The 23,555-nt window shown below is 36.9% G+C and overlaps 1 protein-coding gene across 4 annotated transcripts in view; it reads left to right on the top strand.

Moving 5' to 3' along the window:
* The first annotated feature begins 47 nt into the window (after window positions 1-47).
* GSTCD (glutathione S-transferase C-terminal domain containing) overlaps window positions 48-23,555 on the top strand; it is a 47,572-nt gene continuing 24,064 nt past the window's right edge. The window contains exons 1-5 of one of the 4 annotated variants that reach the window (XM_082050330.1): window positions 48-120; window positions 4,233-4,664; window positions 4,876-5,334; window positions 10,833-11,087; window positions 11,802-11,895. In XM_082050330.1, coding sequence (XP_081906456.1) covers window positions 4,254-4,664; window positions 4,876-5,334; window positions 10,833-11,087; window positions 11,802-11,895 — 1,219 coding nt within the window. In that variant the 5' untranslated portion in view covers window positions 48-120; window positions 4,233-4,253. Of the gene's footprint in view, window positions 121-681; window positions 1,404-2,285; window positions 2,736-4,232; window positions 4,665-4,875; window positions 5,335-10,832; window positions 11,088-11,801; window positions 11,896-23,555 lie in introns of those variants that run through there. The other 3 variants (XM_082050332.1, XM_082050329.1, XM_082050331.1) reach the window with 3 other exon arrangements.

A 23,555-nucleotide genomic window follows, 5' to 3' on the forward strand; every position in this document is an offset into this window, starting at 1 on the left:
AGAAGCGTGAGGAACCGGGGCGGGGCCCGGCCAAGCAAGCGCGCAGGAAAGGCCGGGGCCGGGGCGGAAGTGGCGGTGCCGGCGCTGGGCAGGACCAGGAGAGCGCGGCGGGCGGGGCGGGTAAGCGGCCGGCGGCGCCCGGCTCGCGCTGGGGACGGAGCCGTTGGGAGCTGTCTCGCGGCGCCTGTGGCCGTTAGTGCGGCGGCGGGAAGGGGGCGGCGCGCGCAGGGGTTGCCTGAGGGGGAGCGGGCGGCTCAGGGGGTGGCCGAGCGTCCTCCCCGACTGAGAGCGCTGGGGCTTGGCTGCCCCCCTGCGCAGTCCCTGATTTGAGCCTCTTCCCCGACCGTCCTCCTTCCCCTTTGCCGTTAGTTCTCTGTTCTGTGAAGGAGAGTTGGCTGGAAGCTGCTTGCTGAGGTGTTTATCGGTGAATACGACTTGTAGTCGATGGCGGCAAGGATATAGGTCGGGAGGTTCTTTTTCCCCTCTCTGCGGTGAGACCGCATCTGGAATATTGTGTCCAGTTTTGGGCCCCTCAGTTCCAGAAGGACAGGGAACTGCTGGAGAAAGTCCAGCACAGGACAACAAAGTTGATGGAGTGGAGCATCTCCCGTGTGAGGAAAGGCTGAGGGAGCTGGGGCTTTTGAGCTTGGAGAAGAGGAGACTGAGGGGTGACCTCATTAATGTTTCTAAATATGTAAAGGGTGAGTGTCCCGAGGATGGAGCCAGGCTCTTCTTGTTCCACTTAAATATGAGAATAAACTTCTTAGTGAGGGTGCCAGAGCCTGGACCAGGCTGCCCAGGGAGGTTGTGGAGTCTTCTTCTCTGGAGGCAAATCGTACAATTCTGCAGACAGCTACTGGAGAACCTTTTTGTCCTTTTGAGCTCCTGAGTAGATAATTACAGGCAGGTACTGGAGGACTGCTAGCCACTGAGTACAGTAACTTGTGTTTTACTGGACAGTCTTAAGTAGAGAGCCCATCTCGTAGGCCATCTAAGCTTATTTTAAGCACTTCCATACCTGTGTGAGGTGGCTTTACCTGAGGAAGGAGAATACACGAAAGAACCGAATCGGAGTCCCTCTTTGAAGAATCTATAATGAGTAATGGGACTAGAGGGTATTGCACTGATTCAGCATGTCGTACCAAGACCAACTGACCCTATCTAGGTCTGAGCCACTTGCAAAACAAGTAATTTCCTGGGTTCCCTGTTAGCTGCAGTTGCACATTTCTACTGTGTCCTTTACATGGGCACTTTTGTGGTTACAAGCTGAATGACGTTAATTTACTGCTCTGGCTGAGAGGAGGGAAAGTCTTGGCTCTTCCTTTCTCCTCTCCCAAAATTATTTGTTCTCAATCAATTCTGCAAACTTTTCTGATTTTACAGAGCGAGGACAGTGCTTCTGTGTAAGTAGATAATGAATGTCACTGGTTTTGTGTCTTTCTGTCTTTGTAGAAGTTCATTTAGGTTCAGAAAAATAATTCAGTCTCTCTGGCATAGTTCAGCTGAGTAGTGGTAAATTACTGTGTATGTTTACAAAAAATTACTTTGAGTTTTGAAGAAGTTAGTAACCACCCTCAAGCTGTCTGGCCCAGCTGTCTTCCAGAGGTTCTCTTCAAGGCATTTAGAAGAACAGACCTTTCCTGAGTATACCTTTGCTGCAGTCTAAAATCCAGAGCCTTACTTAAAAATGACTGAGAGGAGTGACTTTAATTAAGATACTATAAACTAAATGAAGTGGGCTGCATGCATATTTCTGTTCTCTGACCCTGTCAAGAGAATGGAGTGTGTAGCTCTGGACAACATCTGCTTATCCTGTTTCAGCAAGATCCTAGTATTGGTTTATCTAGTTTGGTGACTTATGTATGTGATAGTTGTATACATGAGGGTAAGAATAGTTGAGTTTAACCAGACAAATTTCAAGTTGAATTTCAAGCTTCAAAGAGACAGGTGGATTAATAGGATAGTGTTGTCAGATGTGGCATTTACTAGGTTGATTACGGAGCAGACCAATAACCAAAAAGTCATTCTTTTCAATCAGTTACTGTCTGTGGAACTGACTGACAGCTGCTATCTATTACTCATTGCTACTGGGTAGAAATAGATTGGTTCAACAGATTGGAGGAGAATTTACATTGATGGCGTTCACTCTTTCATCTGCCAGTTTTCATGGCAGGGTATATTTGTAATTTTAATCAGTAGCCTGATTAAGTAGTACCTCTATTTGGGCATTTTTCAAATATTTATTTTTTATTTTAGTCTAATACTTTATTATTTTCTGTGGGGAAACAGTACTTCAGAGCTGCTGCTCTGGATGAAAATGGACAAGGGCTGGTATACCTATTGAGAGTACCAATGTGGTGAAAAGGTTAATGTTTTACTTGTGCTGTCCTGAGTGATGGATTTGGAATAATTTGTCAGAACAGGTGTTTAACAGATGGAAACTACAGAATAATATACTTTGGAGACAGAAGCCTCTTCAGAATTTACCTAAATATTTAGCAGCTCTACACAGTGTGATAATGAGCAGAAAAGCTGATTATGTCCAGTAAGGTCAACCAGAAGAAAAAATTCAGGGGTGAAGTGATTTTTAAGGTGAATGTGTATGTCTGAGTAGCGAGAGTGGCTAGGAAAAGATGGTTCCTTTGGAGAATAAAAACAACTCAAATGCATATGAAGGTACTGTTTAATATTGAAAGAAGTACTATAGTTAGTACTAGTAACTATGGATTTAGCAGGTAAGACTAACTCTTGACTGATCTCCTCAATGGCATCTTTGCTATATAACTTTTCCACAGAGCTGTACTTACGGTATTGAACCTGTCTCAACTTATATGATGTCAAGATTTATGAAAAAAAAAAATAAAAATTAGGAACTACGTGGCAGGTGTATTAATTAAAGAGAAACAACAGTACTATTACATTGAGCCACTGTTGTTCTTAGACAAAGTCATGTAATGATTTAAAAATATTTCAACAAACATTGTTATGATCTTTAATGTCAGGTGGACTTGATTTTATTCTTCTACTGCCTCTTTTGAGACAATTGGTTTGCTCCAGTGATGGATGATAGAAAATAGTAAATTTGATATACACATGTACAATTAAAAAAAAAAATCAATAAACTAGATCTATCAAATGAAAACCTTTTTTGCTTTTTAAATAATTACGTCATATTCATGTAACTGTACAGAGACCTTATTAATCTAGACAGTTATTTGAAAGACTGATGCTGTTTTAATGTCACTTGTGTTTAGTGTATATATATGTAGGTGTATATAAAAAACCATACTGGCCTTTCTTAGCAACATTCGATTTTCTTTCTCTTATTATAATAAAGTTTTCTACTATAATGATTGTTTTAAGAGTGCCATCTAGTGTCTAAAGCTTTTCAATATGACTTGTGATTTATAGGTTAATGGTCAATTTTTTTGATTGATGGAGCAGAAAAATTATTACATCATTGTTTTACCTTAAACCAGTGTGGAATAAATAGGAAAAATGTAATTTTCAACCAATTATGAGGGAAATTAATATAAGCTTTTAATATAATGAGAAGACATTAATTTCAGCTATGCTACTGTTGTATTTAACCACTTTAAAGAAGTTGTGTTTGAAGGTGTTCATGTAGCATTCTTGAAATGAATGGTTTTTGTTTTTTTCTACTTACACATCTTCTTGACCTTCAGTTAGTATCTCATCAGGGTCTAGATTAATTTTTAATACAGAAACCAGTATTATTTCCCATGGCCTAAATACCCTAATGTATGCCTTGTAACAGTTACAGAAAGACAAATGTGTGCATTAGGAAACTTACTGTTGTAGATATGTGCTCAGGAACTTGTTTTTTCAATAATATATGGTTAATGTTGTAGGAAATTGATTAAAAAAAAGCCTTGCTATAAAGTGTTGATACACTAAAAAAACTAAGAAGAAATATTATCTTTTGGTTTTGTATGTTTTGTTTAATGTGAGAAACGTGCTAACATTAAAAAAAAAAAAGTACACTGATCATTTCCCTGTCAGTGATTTGTATGTGAAAAAATAATGTATATATGGAACTATTCTTTTCTCTCAAGAAGGGCCTGCAGTCCAATTATTCAGACAGGATGTCTTTAATAGTGTCTTATGTTAAAATCAGTTTTATCAGATAGTAGAGGGAGCACTATTTCAAACCTTTTTTGTTCTAAATTCTGTATTCTTTTATGAATGTTGTGTTCCGATTTCTATTTCAGGAACGTCAGTTCAGGAGGAAGATGAAAGATAGTGTCGCTGAAGAACATTTATATTTGGATTTTTCTCATCAGTACAGAGATGGTATCTTTCCTCTTCATACATCTATTTCACTGTTTTTGCTATCCTACTGTGACTGCAAATTATTCAAAATTTTCTTAGTGCCAAGTGGTGAAGATGCAAATGATCAGCTTGTGACAAAAAACTTCCTTGGCGATCTGGAGGTCCATTTAATCTCCAGACATCAGCTTCCAGTGGTTGTGCAGAGCTGCTGTTTACCTGCTGTTGTTGTGAAAGATGGCAAGTTCTGCCGAGCTGGGCTTTCTGTTGTCTTAAGGCATATAATACAGAGAACATACGAGGCAGATCCATCTAAAAAGGATGTTTTGGAACTCTTAGGCTTTAAGAAGACCTGCTTAAAAGCCTGTGCTGAAGTGAGTACATCTCTTTCTCTTAGATACGTTAGGGTTTTTAATAAGCATTAAATACTCTAAAGTAGACTTTCAATACAGAGTATCTGAGCTTCTGAGATTATCGAAGAATGTATTTAAAGCTAGAATTTCTTCACTTAAAGTGGACAGAATGGTACTGTGGATTTTGTTTCTCTTTTCGTAGAGACATTAATTATATAAATTTATCTGACAGGTTAGCCAGTGGACCAGACTTTGTGAGATCAGCATACCTCTGGCTGTTGAAGAATTTTTGGCGGCATCTCCTGAGCGCTGTCAGACTGTTCCTCCTGACATTTTACAGCTTGAAAGGAAGCTTGGAGAACCTGTCCGAGTACATAATGATGACAAAATTCGAAGGCAAAAACTTCAGCAGCAGAAGGCAGTTGCCAAGGCTGGGGTGCCTCTACTTGGTAAAGAAGCAGCAACAGAGGAAGGAAAACCAGTAGAAATGCATGAACTCCCAAGTTTGGAACTGAGCATCGCTTTCTCCAAGCTACTTGTCCAGGAAGTATCGGATGCAGTCAACAGGGAGGCACCGCATATTAGGAGAACGAAAACCTCTGACCTTCCACTTTTGGACCACGTTTTTGCAGAAGGGCTTTATTTTACCTTGGCAGATATAGTGCTGTTGCCGTGCATCCATCAGTTCTTGGTAAGACGACAAGTTCTTCAAATATTAAGTAGTGTATATGTATTTTTTTTAAGAACTGGAAAGTTGTAAGATATGTTAATTTAGAACACAAGGTGTTCCAAAGATGGACCCAATTTCAAGGCAGCATACAGGATGTTTCAAAAAGATGGACCCGATCTCTCCACAACCATGAACCACCCATGAATGAAACCCTTACCACTTGAAAGGGTAGGGCACAGAGTTTCAAATTTTTACTCCTAGATGCCTCATTAAACCGTTTGTAAATTTTTGTGTAACATGTTGCAATTGTGAAATACACTGCTTTAAAATTGGGTCCATCTTTTTGAAACACCCTATGTATTGTGATGTTAGCGATGTGAACTTAAACTGAAACAGAATATTGAAATGGAATATTTGTCTTTGTTTTTGTACAGACAAAACCAGGGATTGGTGAGATCACCCAAATTACTTTTAAACATATAGCATATAAATACTCAGTAAATACTGTTAACACATTATGCTGAAATATTTTTGGTACCAAATTGCCTAGGAAGTTCCTTCATGAAAATACTTAAAATGGACACTTAAAGGGTATCCTGATATGCATAAAGCAGAAGTAGGTAAGCATGAGCCTATTTTAATTTTCGTTTCATTGTACTAAGGGACAAGGCAAAATGAATTCCTACCTAGTTTGTTGCGCTTTTACTACATGGATATTATCTGGATTGGAATTCTTTTCAGGAAAGATTTTAAACTTTATGTGACTTAACTGGACATGGACAGATATGCCTAAAAGAAAACAAATAGCTTCTAAGAAAGTAAGAATGCCTTTTAGGGAGGCAGTGAATAGAGAGAGATTCAAGGACAGTGGTGGCTTCGTAGAGGTGTAAATACTTGACTTTCCTTACCCATACAAGACCTGAAGAATTGACATGGGAGAGTTCCAAAAGCTCATTTGTTTATGCTACTGCTATGTAATTTCTTGAGGTTGTCTTGTGAGTATTTTTTTGTTTACAAATATTTATCTTTAATGTATGGTGTGTTATGATTTCCAGTGTGCTTATTTCTCCTCATAATAGGGTAATTGTTCTTAATCTTTGCTATTGTTTTCTTCTAGTTCCCAGAATGAATATGCTTTGGGAGGAAACATTCCTATGAAGCCAGCCTGGCTTTTTATCAAAATAAGCCAGTTTAGTTGCATATATGTAGATAAAGGTGTGTGCCTAGGACAGCATAACACCTACATATCAGCAAATCTTTTATTCTTCTGTGCAGTTTTGTTTTTCCAAATCTTAGTCTATATTCTTCGTCAAGCAAGGACTGATTGCTGTGACCCTGCTTAGAAATGGAGGGTTGTGTCCAGGGCACCAGCTTCTTTGGGATGTGGTTCAGCCCCTGAAACTTCAATAATCTGTAGTTTTGTCATTCATAGTCTTGTTGCTGCTAAACTGTTTTCTACAGTTTGTGGAAGGTCCTTTGTTTACTGCAGTGAAATAAGTTCCTTGGAAAAGGTTACCTTGCTTGAAGCTCTGGAGTTAAGTTTATAACTGAAAAGTTATGATTGAGTTACGATTCTCCTTGTAGTCCTATGAGATTGGCTTTTTTTGGTAATAGAATCTGTGTTAACTGAATGGTTCAATAAAATACTGATAGAAAGTCCACACTTTCCTTTAGGGGGTTTGAGTGGTTTCCTATCAGATTGTGCAAGTATTTTAGAAATGTCAGGAGTGTGGTCTATTCAAAGGTGCCTTTGTCTCTCTTTTCCTTTGCAGTCAACCTAGCATATTCCCAATCCTGGACAAACACCAATGGGCTGCATTCAATTGTCTTAGTCCTTGTTTTTTTCAAGAGGTTTTCTCAGCACAATGAGGAAAATATGATGTATGCTAGCAAAGTAATATTGACACTGTATAGTGGGTATAAGCAGATTTCATTTTGAGTGTAGGACTGTTTTGCATCTTGTGATGTGTTTAGAGATCACAAAAGATCTTCCAGTCTGTATATGGAGGAATTTGAAACCTTCCAAGAGTTTTACCTGGATAAAACAGGAAAACCACTGACACAGCTGGCAGTCAGGGCACCACATGGAATGTGTAGAAAAGGGGAATAAATCTTTGCTCCCCAACAGAGAATGTTGTTTTAAAAACACTGTTGCAAGTGGCAAAGCTGATTTTAGCAGTTCCTGTGCTCCAGGATTCTGTTGGCCAGGCTATTGGTTGTGTCAGATTGACTGTAATTTGAATCAGTAAAATACTCATATCTCTGTACCTTTAGATCGATGATCTGTTAAAAGCTCATTTCACCCCTATTGTAGGGCAGAACCGTATTTACCTGAGTATTGAATCTTTTGTGGTGAACCTCTCACTTTTTACAAAATTTATCTGGGCCTGAGAAGGAGATTCCATGTGTGTGTGTCTTGGTTGCTTTTTATAGCACTTCTCTAGTAACTGCCAGTGTCTTGCAGATTCTGTTGTACAAAATATCTAAACAGTGGGATTAGGAAAGTATATCAGAATATTTTTTGAGCCTAATAAAGCCGTGCAATTTGATTTTTATTTACTTTTTTTTAATTTTAACCCTCCCCAGGCCACTCTTTTCTCCCTCTACCCTTTTCTCACCTCTGGAAAGAGGTAGGGCTTAGTAGTGCAAGTGACTTGAGCTCAGCTTCAAAACCAGTTTTCAGGTGGAAGAGCTTCTGTGGTAAGACACTGTGAGAGTCTTGCTCAGCACAATCTGTGTACTTAGTTTTATGAGGGTGTATACACAGAAAAGAATTAAGGAAATTACAACTGTGCCTCTATTTCCCATGACAGTAAAATGATACAATTTTGCCGACTACCGATATTCCTGCAGTTACTCTATGAGATGGATATCTAAGCTGGTGTCAGGAAGATCTCTGACTGAAGTTGGTATTTGCATTTCAAGTTTGCAAGTTGGTTTGCCAAATTTGCCTTATGGTGTTTGAAAACAAATGGAACTCCTGGAGAAGATGCTGTCAGTCAGATTCAGAGAAACAGAGAAACTACCAAATTTATCACTTCTTTAACCAAGATTAACATCCTCACTGTATTTCTGCATGATGATAGTGGTTTAGGAGTCCAGAAGTAGGTTTATGTGGCTACCTTTGAACTAAGATGATGAGTTATTTTACAGTAATGGTTATTAATTCATCTCTGCTTTGTTGTTTGTTTGGTGTTGTGTTTTTTGTTTTGGTTGGTTTTTTGTTTGTTTGGGTTTTTTTGCAAACTACATAATTTAGTAGTAACAGCAACTTCTGTATGGATGATACTAAACAAAAGTAGTAAGACAAAACACTTTCCTACTATTTAAAAAACCTTTAATGTATTTCAGTTGTCTTTATTTTTCCAAGGCCTTTTTAAATAAAAAGGGCATAACTTTTTACGGTAATGTTTGATTTACTGGTGCTGGGCATGAGAAGATTCTTGGATCAGATGCTTAATTGATTTCAGCAATCCAATTGAAATGGTTCTGTTAGATGTTCTGTGAGCAGCTGAGAATGCTGTATTTATTTGCTTTTCGTGTGTGACCCTTGAGCCCTGGTGGTCTGCAGCTTATGAACTATATATTGGGTAATATACTTGTGTTAGCTCACACCAAGCTCGAAAACTGGCATTCAGTTTCATTTTTATCTAAATCATAAGACCTCTGCGATAATGTTGCCTTATTTCTGTTCTCTGGTGAATGATTGTTTTCTAAGCATTTATACTTTAACTCCTACAGTTATCATCAAAATCGAGTAACTGGTAACTTAAAGCTTCTTGCAGGCAGTGGGTTGAAACCACTCTTGTGGATGGAAGTGCCAGAGTTTAATTCTGTGTTAAAATGTTATTATCATTTGCATAACTGGACTTGCTGCATTGTGTTTAAAATAACCATTATAGTTGCACTTCCACTTTGCTCTATGAGTGTGAATAATAATGAAGTCTTCAATGGTTATGTGTCTGGAAAGTATCATACAATCAGCTAGTCAGGTCTCCTCATATTTATTGTAATTATAATTACCAAAAGTAAGATAATGAAGCTGAAGAGTTGTTTTTCATTACCTCATTCCATTTCTGTTATCTTTCTGAGGTTAGCTTAGTCATGCTTTCTATTAGTTGTAACTGTTTAAAATTAACAAAAGAATAACAAAAGCTTTCTTCTCCATCTGGGAGAAACCACTATTCACTTTTTAAAATACAATTTAAAACACTTGTTAGCAAGTGTAACAGTGCCTCTTAGAATTGCTTTCCAAAAGACTTCTTCCTTAACTGAATTAATGTATTTCTGCCTGTGTTACTATTAGGATATTGAATTAGATACTAAAATTACACAGTTGATCCTCCTTTTGCTCCTTTAGCTATTAATAATTATTTGTGATTAGCCTAAGAACATTATAAACACAGCATGCAAGAAATGCTTGAAATTTGGTGTCATTTCAAGTGTTCTTTACCGATTTCTGTTTCCACACTGAGGACAGATATATGGAGGAGCACTGCTTTTGCATGGCCTCTTCTGCTGTTTCCTGTAATCACGATTTTTAATCTTCTGATTAAAGCAGGTATGACATCACAGAATACTCAAGGTTGGAGTAGTTGAGGTTGGAGGGCACCTCTGGAGATCATCTTGTCTACCCCTCCTGCTCAGAGCAGGGTCGTGTCCAGTCAGATTTTGAGTGTCTGTAAGGATGGAGATTTTGCAGCCTCTCCTGTTAGAGGATGATCTTCACGGTTCTAAAACATTTGGGAACCTATTGAAGGACACTTCATCTCACCATCCTATATACTTCATTCAGAAAAGAAAAATACTAATTACCATTTTTGTATAGAAATATGAAGTTAAGATAGTAAAAAAGTTTGAATAAATATATGATTTTTTAAAAAAGTTTTGGATTCAGTGCTAGTAAAAAAAAAAGCGACAGATATAGTGCAAAGACTTCAATAAAGACCAGGGACAAGGTATGCTTGTGCCTGTTTTGCTACATAGTCACAGGTATTCCAGACTTGCAGTTGCCAGCTAAACAGCTGTCAGTGGATGAGCTTTTAAGGGCAGCAGGGTGCCTCTGGAAAAGAAGAGCAGTCAGGTACCATTATGTCTTGCTTAGAGTTCAGCATTCATTGCAAATTACTGTTTGAGTGGGGGATTTTTGTGTTGCCTTTGTTTTTTGTTTTTTTTTTTTTTTGTGCTTACCAACCCAAATGAATCATCCTCTTGTTAGGAAATAGCAGATGATTCAGAATGTTACTTCAGTTGTGTTTTCCTGTTACTGACTGAAATAATGATTAAAATTGGTCATGTAACCTTTTTATCCTATCAAGCAAATAGGAATTGCAGATAAAGTCTACTGGCAATTCCCCTGCAGGCCTGAGCTCTTAACTAGCCAGCTTTTTGCATTAGCCTCATGCTCTGAGTGAGCATTCTCAGCATGGAGCCAAGCTCATTTCTGTAGTTCATGCCACCTTATGGCTTGTAGGATGAAATTTACAGTAGCAAGTAACCTTTCCATTTTATTTTTCTAGGTTTCCAGCAAAAACCAAGGCAAAAATCTGGTAAATTTGCCTCTGATATCCAGTTGGTATCGAAGAGTTCAAGAAGTACCTGGAGTAAAGAAAGCTGCTGGCAAATGCAATATGGAGCTTCTCCAGCTTCCGGAGTTGATGTCTGCTCCAAAGGAACAGCTACAAGAATTCTCTTCTGTTCCTGATGAATTAGAAGAGGAGAATGAAGATAGCCATTTTATAGGTGGTCCAAGGCCAACTATGACTAAGTTAATGGTAATTAAACTTTTTAACGAAATATTTTTAGTAATGATATTCTGCTTGATTTGAAATAGGTGAAATTTATTAGAATTGCAGAAGCTAAGTCTGACAGCCTTGAACAATTTAATACCTTTGGCTGTTTCCTGTCCGATATGCATTTTACTTTTTTGTTCTGTTATATTTGATTGATTCAGGAATTGAGTGAAGATAGGACTGCTGGAAGCCCTATTAATAATTATGGATAATCAAAGTAACTTTTTGTTTGAATTGCAATATTGTATTCCTCTTTTGAAGATATTTATATAAAGTATGTTAAAAACTGTTGCTTTTATGTTTGGCTTCATTATTGTTTCTGTGTGGTGTTGTGGTTGTTTTTATTTGTCTGCTTGATAACAGCTTTGAATATCTGGGAACCCTAATGAGTTTTATTAAATAAAACTCTCCATCATGTTCCATAACTCTTAATATTTTTTGCTTAGCAGCTGACATCATTTTATGAATGAGTTTTATGAATTTTCTAAAGAAAATTAACAGGGCTTTCTGTGAAAATGAGAGAAATACACAATTTGAATCCCATAAAATGTAGAGTTAACTGCCTATTTCAATTAGACTGAAAATGTTGTGCACAGTTTGATCTGATGCTGTTAAATTCAGTGGGAATTTCCCTACCAGCTTCAGTGGGGAAAGCATCAGGGCCTTATTTTCTCTTTCCCTCTCCCTTTAACATAGGAAAATGGTGTTGAAGCAAAGTTTTCTCCTCATCCATGTCCCAGCTGGACCCTAGACTGGACCAATCTACCATCTGCAGTCAGTCCTGGAGAAGGTAAGACTTGTTATGTATGTGTGTATATATTTAACAGTACCTTTGTCTGGTGTAGTTGCTTAACTCTTTCATAGGAAAATATGTCACTTTTAAATGTGTTTTTCAGAGCTCTCTAAAACAGGCAAGTAGTTTTAAGTCTGTTTTAAAATTCAGTGTGTTTGGGACGCATGGTGAGATGACTTCCCTCAGCTCATCAACAGCTGATGACCGAACTGGGAATAAAAGCTTGGTCTTGATTCCTGAACCATTTTTTTTCCCACTGTTTCCTACTTTCCTGAACTTCTTTTCATATCTAGAACAGTAAATTCTGACTACATGATGTTAATATGATCGGCATGAATGTTGTACGTGGACTGTGTCTCCTAAAGCACCAGCAGCTGATTTTTTTCTGATGAAAATAACATTAATTAGCAAAGTTTGGTAGCTACATATGAGTCAGTCTTCCCTTTTGTGGCAGAGTTCCCTGCCCTGTAGGGGTTGTTTGCTTTGCTGGATTGCAGGGCAGTGTGATTCCTAGTGCTATAGTTCTACAAAGAAAAAACTGATTTATCGTAATGTTTGTTGTCTTAATTGGTCTTGTGAATATTGAATACCTCTTCTACCACACAGTTTCCTCTAAAAGGTCTTATACATACTTCCTGACAGTAAGAAGTTAGTGAACAGTAACTCCTTTCTACAGGGAAGAAAAATGTTTGTGTTCTTTTTGTGTAAATAAGGTAACTTAGATACTTGGGTCCGTCTAGCCTCGGTGGCATAGAACTTCTGATTTAAAGAATACAGAAATATACATACAACATATAGATGCTCTTCAACGACCAGTATGTGAAATTCCTCACAGAATATGTTAGGAATCACTGAAGAGCTGTAGACACTTACAGAAATACTGCTTTTGTTTTAATATCTGTGTGAATACATGCATGCATTCCCATCTGCTATATATAGGCAATGAAAATGTTATCCTATTTGAAGCTGGTTTTGTCTGGTTTGGATCTGTGTGTAGTGCACAAAGCCATGACAAAACCCTCATGTGTACTATGGAGTGTCCATCCGTTGAACATGAACTGTTTTCCTTTGATTTTTGTCCTGAGAGCGCTCTTTACTGGGATGTTGCACACCCTGCTTTAATTATTGATCCTTTCTTTCCTTAACGTGGAAGAAAAACAAAACAAAACTTGAGTTTGCATCTGTCAACATTACATCATGCTTCTTTGGACTTTATGTGGATGTTTTGGATATACTTCTTATGTTAAAATAGCGTTGTAGTCCGATTGCTGAAATGCTCAGGGAGGATTAAGTGTGGTGAATTTCTGTAGCAAATTCCAGTATTTTGTCAGAAGTGAATAAACATTTTTGCTTATTTCCAATGCTTACTGTTTTGGCTGTAAGGTTTAGTTCATAATTTTGTCAAGATATCTCTTCTATTTGAAAGAAAATTTTGTAATACATGCATAATGTACAAAACCACATAATAAATGTATATTTTGAAATCTTGTGTTGGAAGGAGTCTCTTGGACTCTGTCTGTCGGGGGGAAGAATCAACACCTGCTGGTTCCTGCCTGTGTGCTCACTCTTTTTTCACGTTTGCTGAAATAGTTACTAATGACGTCGATATCTGAAATCGATTTTCAGTTAAATTTTTGGGAAGATTTGCGAGCTCAACAAGGTGCCAAGAGTTATTTCACCTCCCTTGACCCAAGATCACAGTGATGCTGATGCCATTTTCTGATTTAGGGAAACTCCAAATTCTTGTGCTTTTCATTCAGAAGCAAGTGTCACATAGGATAAAAATAAATTTCCTGATAGGAGAATTGAGTTTCAGTTGGATGAATCTGCATGCTTACCTCTGCTGTTCTAAGTGGTACTGTTCCCTTTCTTGATGCTTTTGCTGGCACAGCCTAATTGTTGTTACATGAATTGAATTCTCAGTATTTTAATACTAAATCCTACCTGGCACACTAGGAAAATAGTCACTGAACATGACTGGATTTTAAACTGGATTTGAGTAATGTAGTTCAAGCTTCCTAACAAATTACCCCTATAACTGTAAATAAATTTCCTCTTACTAATGTTTATAGCAGTTGAGACAAAGTAAAGAATGTTACAGTTAAAACTCACTTTGTTTTTTATTCACAGTAAATTTAATTTCCTGGCAAATCTTAATTTGTTAGCATACATGATATACTTTCTTTGCTCTATCTCAGCTAGCTCAGAATTTGTGTTACATGTATGTGGAAGTTCTGGGATTGAATTGTTCAGTCGGTCTGGTGAGACCACCTTGCTGTCACAGCTATTTACTACAGAAAAGAATTACTGGTGATTACAGTTCCAATGTATTTAGATGACACATTTAAGTTTTTTTATAAGGATCATTTACTGTTGCAAAACCAAAGATGGTGACATTTTAGGCAGCAGTAGAAAGGATTTTTTGCCCTTCTTGGACTTTCAGGCAACCCTGGAGTCTTTGTTTGTGTTCCTGTCCTGTGTGTGTGTAACTGTTCCTTGTCTTCAGGTTAATTTCCTGTTAACTGCTAGGGCTTTGTGGAGATGAAGATCAGTTTGGTTATGGTTAGAGCTGCTTCCTTTAGGCTCACCCAAAGCACATTAAGGGGTTGGGGAAAGTGTGTGTCTATGTGGGGAGCAGAGAGTGATAACTGTTGTCGCTGCTTTATTATTCTGATGATATAAGGGGTGTGTCTTTGGTACTGTCAACAACTGCTACATGTACTGAAGCCCTCTTTCCCAGGGAGTGGCTGGACATTACCTGCTGATAGGAAGTAGAGAATAAATCTTTTGTTTTACTTTGCTTCTGCACGTGACCTTTGTATTTGCTTTATTAAACTGCCTTTATATTACCTGCAAGTTGTTTTTTCCATCTTATTTTCTCCCCCTCTGTCCTACTGAGGAGGAGAGTGATGGGAGAGGCTTGGTGGGTACCTGTCAGGTGAATGTGCAAAAAGACCACTATAATAAAAACTAGGAGTGCATGCACAGTAAGAGACAGTTTGATTACAGAATCTGTGAAGAGTTTGAGGTGGAGGAAGTTAGTATAAAAAAATGTAGGCAAGTAAATAAAGCTAGAGCAAAATAAATGCATTTTACAAGTGCAGCTTGCTCTTACCAAAATGGAAGACAGGTAGCCTGTTAACTTTGTAGTTGGTCCTATTAATAGGGCCAGTTGTTCCTAAACAAGTGCAGTTTAATGGATTGCATATAAACACAACTCCCAATGAAGCATGTCAAGTATTCTATATGCTTCGTTATTCCTAGTACAAAATTGATTAAATCCTAGTGTTGAATTGATTGGGATAAGTGTTTGACTTGAAGAGGTGAAATTTTCCATGTATGAATGTAAAAAGACAATATGGAAAAGGAAGACCTTTCATGTCTTCTGTGTCCGGTGTGTGAGAAAGGGTGTTAATCCACTGCAAGGCAACGCGTCCCTGCCTGCCTCAAGACAGAATGACTCTGATCAAGTTTGCTTGATTTACACTTGCTTTGTGATCAGTAGCAAGTTGATGGCCAAATTAAATTATTATATAAAACTGTCACAGAAAGGTTAGCCTGAACAAAACGATACCCTGATTGATACTTGCCCTTTGTTTGCATTCAAGTCTTCAGACTTCTGAGAAAGTTGCTAGATTTTTAGAATGCTTAGCTTGTAACGTGAGACAAAGTTTAGAAAGCCCAACACCTACTCTTCAGGAATAAGGCGCTCCCTGAGATGGTTGTTGAGAAGAGATTTGTTACCTTGATTTATAAGCCACAGAATAATTAATAATATACTGTAAATGCTTTTTTTTTTTTTTTTTTTTTTGGAGGGGGGGAGAGAAGTAGAATTCAGGAAATATAGGTATATAATACTTAAAAGGTTGCCTTTATGTTGTCTTCCTAAATTATTTATGTCACCTGAGAATTTGATCTTCAGTGCTTTTCCTTTTTTTGAGAGGTCTGCTTGTATTAATAGGAGTATTTTAATATATGCAAGAATATAAATCTTACTGAAGGTGCCATATTCAGTTGTTTACGTAAAGATGGAGTACAGAATATTCACATCAGAAATAGAGAGCTTGTCTGATTTACAGAACGAATAGTGACAGGAGGATGAGGCTCTTCATACTGTGCCACCTTTCTTTGTTTGCTAGTGGTGATATTTTTTTCCCAAAAAGAAATGCTACATTTTTGAGGTTGGGGTATTGTTTTGTTTGGCAAAAACGTAAGTGAAACTGTTTGAACATAATTTCTTAAGACTGGTTATCTTGAAATCATTTGAGTGTGATAAGAAATGATGAGTAGATTTAGCATGTGGCTTTGAGAATTGACATCACAATATGTATGGCCAGATGAAGAATACAAATTTTTTTCATAAAACTAATTAACTGCGTATGAATTAAGGATATGGAAAGATGGAAATTTCCACTGTCTTTGTGTTTCACTTGAAAAAAAAAACAGAACAAAATAACAAAAACCTCTTGATGTTATATGTCTACAGAGAAATTGTTTGTCACCATATCTTATCCTCTTTAAAAACACATCTTTGAAACCCTAAGGCAGTGAAACTTCCCTGTAGAAGGAGGTTCTTTGTGTTCCACAATTGTCACATAGAGCTAATGCTTGTTTTTTCTTTGTGGCATTAATGATTTGCAAACAAGGTTTTGTTTTTAACTTACTGTCCAACATAACCTAGTGTTATTGTAATAGAAGTATTTTTCTGGCAGTAAGAAAAAGGAATTACAGATATTTGGCTGACACTTTGCACTGGAATTGTTAGAGTATCTTAGGAAGGCAAGAGTGTTTTTCTTTATTGGCAAAATGAATCTGCTAAATAAAAATTCACTGAGATGTGGACCTCAAAAATGCTTTTATACTTGGGCAACCATTGATCTTGGAGATTTCATTTATGTATATTATTCCAAAGACATTTGGTTTGCCCACTGGGGTCAGCTCTAAAGGACTGGGTTCTTTCATTGTAAGTGCTTTACATATACTGAGCACTGTGTCAGTAATTTGTTGCTCAGCATACTCTCCCTCCATACCCTACTCTCCTTTCCTTCTCTGTCCATAAACTCTGATTTTATGAGACATTTTATAATAACCTTGCATTAGACTTTGAGAAAGTATTTGTAAATAAAGTATTGAAAATAATTTATTTCAATAGTTTTCCTCCTCATCTGCTTTCTGTGAGACATCATCTTAAGGTTTTTTTTTCATTTAGAAGTTAACTATACAAATGTAGTCTGGCTTAGGAGCTGCAGTTCTTTTATCAGATGACAAATTAGCACAATCAAACCAAGTTTCTCCATGATGCTTGTTTATCAGGTTTGACCTTTGTCACTGTTTAGCGATCTCTATTCTTGATTTCTGATGTGCCTAACTTAAGAATTAAGACATCAGCTGATTGCTAACAGAAATGGCTAACATAATAAATGTGGAATAAATGCTGTATTAGATGGAGAGTTACTTGATTTGAAATAGTTGTCAAGATTGATTCAATATATCCAAGTTGCTTCTAGGGTTGTTTTGTGAAGATAGGTCACAGTTACTTTATTTTCTTCTGCTTTTTATATTGGTATTACCTTTGGAATATTTTGGACTTAGGAGATGCTTTCTGAGGTGAGAATACATGATGCTTAAAAATCAAAGCTGGTTTAGGGCATCTGATATTGTATTAATTTCCTAATGAAGAGATGCAAATTATCTGTTTTACTTTACATGTTAAAAACAACAGTGTTTCTAAAATGAGATCCAGGCAGTCATTTATTCTATACATATATATATATAAAGGAGTTAAAAGAAGGACTTTAAAGTTCTCTATTTCCCTTCCAAACCTGTCAGAACTTTTTGTAAGACTTTGAAGATTTTTTTTTTTTTTTTAATAGTTTTATATGCTATTTTGGGATCTCAAGCATCCTGAGGCAGGAACTCATCCTTCTTCTTCAACTGATTTTTCCATATCAGACGGCTCTTTGCCTGCAAGCCACATGGGTAACAATCCAAAGGAAATTCAACTGAAGCTGCTTCTCATTAACTTCTCCTTAAACTTATGGTTTTGCTGCACTCATTTAAAAGTTTAACCCACATTTATGTTTGTATTGTATTTTGCAATTCAAGATCTAGAAAACCTGTGATCGCAATGGAGCCAGGTTGACTCATATTCTTAATAAATACTTGAGAAGTAAATGATGTTCAGTTACAGAGAGAATATAGGCAACATTGGTAATTGAGGTAGCAAGTATAAGAAAAGGGAAGCTTATTACTGCAGTTTCAGTGGCTTATATTAAAAAGAGTATTCTTGCAAAACTTTAGCTTTCATATGCAACTTATTCAGATCTTTTGACTGTTCTGGGATATAGTATTACATAGTTGGCCTGAGGACAGTTTTGATGGGAGTTTGAATGCAATTAGTAATTTTTAGACAAAAATTCTGTATGTGTAGCTGGAAACAATACATATGCATGCCACCAAACCAGGTAACTTGTCCATGGCAGTATACACTGTTCCTACTATTACTGTGTTCTCCCTCCATTTTTCTTTTGTGATTGTCTTGGTTACCAAACTAAACAAAGGGAATGCATTATTTTATATTTTTAAGATGCCTAGTTGGGGACAGGAGGCAAAGCCTTTATATTACTAAGTTAAATTAGTATTTAATAGTGATATTTAGATATGATGTTGGACTGAATTGAATACTTTTTGAAAACACAGACGTTTTGTATGCCTTATGAAAACAAGGCATCTGCATTATGAAGGATGGAAGTTCAGTATGTTTATGTTTGCTTGGAGTCTGTTGCATTATTTTAAGTGATGTTTTGATCTAAATGACGTGCTTAACAGCCTCTAAAATATTCAAAATCTGCAAAGAAAAACCAGCAGTTGCTAGCATATCGTATTGAAAATCATACTAGAAAGAATAATACCAGGTTCTAACAGCTACATTTTGATTCCATTAGGACATATTCTCATTGGTGTTTGGTCTGTTCTGTAAGAAATCAGTATGGTGGGAGTGACTGATGGACTTTCCATATTGCTGCTATGCATACTGCAAAGTGTCACCTTTGTTTTAGTGTCTTGATTTGTGGAATAAGTGTAAATCGTCAGGGAATTACTGTAGCCTTAGCCCTTCTTATTGAATATCCCTAGAGATATGGTTTTACAATTCAGAAGTCCATGTTAATTATGAGTTTATTAGACTTCTGAGAGATTTGAGTTACAGAACACAGTATATAAAGTGCAGTAGAGGCTTTTTTTAGTTCCATTGTGGTTTGTGTTTGTTTACTGAACATATCTAAAGAATTAAAATTAAATGCTGCAATTTGCCGGTTGAAATGTTTTAGGGATGTATGATTTTGGAACTGAAGGCAATTTTTAATGATTTGCATTTGTAAACTCACAGTCCTCTGAGTTCTGACAGTTAAAATAAAGCATGTTCTTGATTAAGCAGATTTAAACTGATTTAAATCTGTGTGTACCTGATTTTCAGCATGCTTTTGACGTGATGTGCCTGGTTTTGGAACACGAATTCCTTTAAAAACCTTTGGATTCCATCTAAAAACTTGTAAAGATATGCAAAGAAACCCTGTCCTGTTTCCACATAAGCAAGTAGAAAGATTGCCTTTGTTTCATTGGGGCAAATATTTCCCTTTTTGAAAGATCTGTCTTAACTTTCTAAATATTTCAATCAAATGTTGTAGTAATTAATTCCATATGGATTAGCATATTTGTATTAATTACAAATATCTAGGAGGAGGGGGAGTTAATGCTTTTGTCTCCAAATATTCTGAATATGCTGTTGAATAAAAACTTAAATTGTTGATGACATTAGTCTTCCAAATATTTTTTCCAGAATGTACTAATATCTTAGTATGCTGGTTGCTGTATAATTCAAATTGATCTTTTGTAGCACCAGCATTGTCTTTAAAAGAGATAACTTCAGTATTCTGGTATTTCTTGCTGTAGAATTTCTTCAGTGCTTATTTGAAGACTGTTCTGTAGGTTTTCTCATTAGACTTGAAACCCAGCTACACTGATGTTAGGATGTAACCACTCTACAGCTTGTGTCCTCTTGCTATTTCATATGTCATCCCTTTGCCACAGCTGAGAGGATGGGAATTCATAATTCATATAGCTATGTAGTGCAATCAACACAAGCATTTAAAGGTAGGGGTTGGTTGGTTTGTTTGTTTGTTTTCCTTTAGTATTTTCATAGGTCACAGCGTTGTTTCCTACACGTTGTAACTGAGGGACAGCTGAGTTTTAAATTTATCAGCTCAACTGTTAAGTGATTATGACTGATCATTGTATTTCAGCTACAAAGCCTAAGCAGTCCTTTCAAGCAGAGGCACCAGGAGACCTTGGTTACCTCTGCAACAGCATTTTGGCTTTTTTACTTTCTTCAAAGTATAATACTGAGTTGTGCAATCTGTCTATCAAGACAAAAATGTGAACTGGTTGAGCAGAATCAGAGTTCTTTTTGCTGTTTTCCAGTGCACAGGTGTGTGTGTGTGCCTTTTGGAACCTAAAATCTTCGTAGGCCACAGGAGGGCAGCAAAATCTGCTTAGATAAGAAACTCTACCTGGGTGGATGGAGCTGAGCTCTGCAACTAAGGAATCGGTTTGGAGAAAATGCTTTTTATGGGGCAATTCTCAGCTCAGTTACCTCTAATCCCCAAATTTGGGACCATCTATTGGAAAATGTGATTTGAAACAATTTCTTCCTTCAAATTAGTTGGTGATTTAACAGTTGACATATTCATTGGGTTGGAGGAGGACCTTAAAGCAGTAATTGCAGAGTCCATTGTGCTAGGTGCTATATAAACATGTAGCAGAGTAATGTCATCTGCCTTCAGTGTTCTCAAGTCTAAGAAAAGAGGTAACAGCTGATCAGGGAATGTTGGAGATGGAAAGTTATCAGCTCAACTTCTGCTGGAGTTTTATATTCGTTGGAATAAAGGAAAATGCTGGAAAGATATTTGTAAGAGAATGAGGAGCTCAGTAGAAATTTCTGGGATTTTTTCCCTGGCATGTATGTAACAACATGAGAAGAATTGTGCAAGTGATGAATTAAAAACCAGTCATTTGTTTTTCTTTTTTTGTAGCAGCACTCTGAGCACATGAGAATGTGTGACTTTCTTCATTAGGAGGGGAGGTCAGTAGACAGAATGTGAAAGAGCTGTCTAGTCTATGTAAATGTTTGAAAATGTTCCCCAGAAACAAGTAAAAAAATATTCTCTCTGTTAATTGAACCTCTCACAGCTTCTTTTCCTGGTATAATCTTTCTTTCAAAAAAGGAAATGTTGGCACTGGGAAGTTACAGAGGAGTTAAGGTCAGAAGATTAGCTAAACATGAGAAGGAAAGTATTGTTTCTGTCCTTGGGCACAGGAAAAACTGCAGCCCAGAGAACAACTGAAACTGAGCCTGATTTCTCCTCTTCCTTGGTAACAAAGTACTGGAAATGTATTAATGGAGTTTATATGTTATTCTCACTCAGGTTTACTGACATTCACTCATTTTTTTTCTGGGAATAGAGTCTTTAAAAACTTTGTTATTGATTTGGGAGGGAAGTAGGAGAGATTAGCTGGAAGTTGAAATACCTCAAAAATTATTTGCAATGTCTTTTTTGTAATAGTCTTTGGAGAACCCATTAGATTATTTGTAGATTATTTGTGAAAATTAATTCAACCTGTGTTCTTAGCTCAGAGTTTCTTATTTTACTGCATTACTGAAACTCTATTCTATCCTACTTCATATTGAATATCTTTAAGGAGTTATTTTTAAGACTACTGCTTGTTTCCAGAGTTTGTGATTGCTGAGGTTTTATGTCAATTTATAAATGATCATAATAAAGAAACTGGAGGTTTATTTTGTGGTTATTAAATTTTCCTTCAGAAACGCAGGCAAACGTGTTTTGAACAACCTTATTTTGCAGTGTCAGTTTTGCACATTGAGGAGATGGAACTGCTTCTTTGTAATGTAAAAAACATAGCACTGTTGAGATACTGTCAAGTTTTGTGCAGCACTAGTGAATTTGTGTAAGTGCTTTATTGACATTTTATAAAGGGTTTATGAATCACAACGTATTTCATCCAGGCAATACAATAGGCTTGTGTATATAAAACATACTTTGAAACTAATGTTTCTGCTAGAAACAGGTGTTGTGTGAACTCTTAAAGGTCAGCAGCATTGTACAAGTCGCTGCATAGACCTTTTTTTTCCATCCCCCAATCTTTGTTGCAAATTTGAGGTACAGATTTTGTTTGCAATCCATAAATCATTTGTGACAAAACATGACATGAGAATTTTTTCTGTCGAAGTTACTTACGGTTGCCATCTGCACTTTCAGTGCTTTTTAGATTTCCATGTTAAGAACCATGAATGTATTTCTTGATTTGGATACAATTCCACATTGGATAAAATCAGAAGTTTCATTTTAACTCTTCCTGAAAGTGAGTTCTTAGGCCACAGTTGTGGTCAGGAGTTTCAAGGAAGTTTCAAGGAAGACAGCGCTGCTATGTTTAAGAAAAAACCCCACAAACCTAATAGTGTAAGAAGGAAAAACAACAGCAACAAAACCAGTAAAATTATTTTGTTATGAGTGATTCATAATCTGTTCTGAGTAGCCTGATACTTTCAGAGCTATCAATTGCACGAAGGAAAGGCCACACTACTGTATGTTTAGTGTTTTTGAGAAGATGGTATTAATCATTTTGTATTTGAAATGCATCTTCTCCAGATGGCCTGGAATAGCTTCTGAAAAGTTAATTTTTGGTACGTGTCTCATGTCAAATTTCTGGCATCTTACCATAGCAATATTCACGTCACAGGAATTCACATCCTTTAGAAACTTTTAAAGTATAGAAGAACAAAGGTAAGTAGGAAATTCAGCTGTTTGTAGAATTATCTTGTTAAGTGGAGAAGAATTGGAGAACAATCTCAATATTAAAGTCAGTCAAATCTAATCTGAAGCAATAAAATTTGTCCCCTGTTCTTGTGAAACATTAATCTGAAAATCCAGAGATAGCAGAGAGAGATATGACACTTTTATTTCAGTTTGTGCCAGGAGGTTAATTTAAAACTTTTGCAAATCCGTCATATAGTTGTTGGTCTTTGTGTTGATGTTTAAATTGCTTAGGTAATGTGAGTAAACCAGTTGATAGTATTCGTTTAGTCATTCCATCAGCACTCTCTACCTGAAATTTTCTAATGTGTCTGATTGGCGAAGTGCTCTTAAATCTGCTTAAATGCTCTTGCAAAAAAAAAAAAAAAAATGCACTCCTAAACTTCTGGTTTATACAAACACTCCTTGCTGTCCTAGGCTTTGTACCTGGTATTTTGAGGGCTGCACTAAAAGTTAGCTCAGGTTGCAAGTGGTTCTAGGCTGTATTTTCCTTTCTGTATCCTTCATCAGTTAAAGACTTTGGGAAATGTTGGCGTATGTCATGGGCTTTCACGAGCTGGCATTTTGTGCTGCATCCTGGATGGGTTCACGTGTTTCAGTGGAAGTTCAGTGAGACTTAACTGGCCAAGATCTCAAGGGAAAAACACGGTGCTGTTACTTGCAGCATGACAGACTTATTTTGTGCAAGAAATAAGGCAGTTTGTAGATGTAATACTTTGAATCATGCCTCATCTCGCCATTGTGTTTTATAGTAATGTTAAGTATATT

This window comes from Streptopelia decaocto (assembly GCF_964273445.1).
Source record: "Streptopelia decaocto genome assembly, chromosome: 4".
In the NCBI taxonomy this organism is placed as follows: Eukaryota; Metazoa; Chordata; class Aves; order Columbiformes; family Columbidae; genus Streptopelia; species Streptopelia decaocto.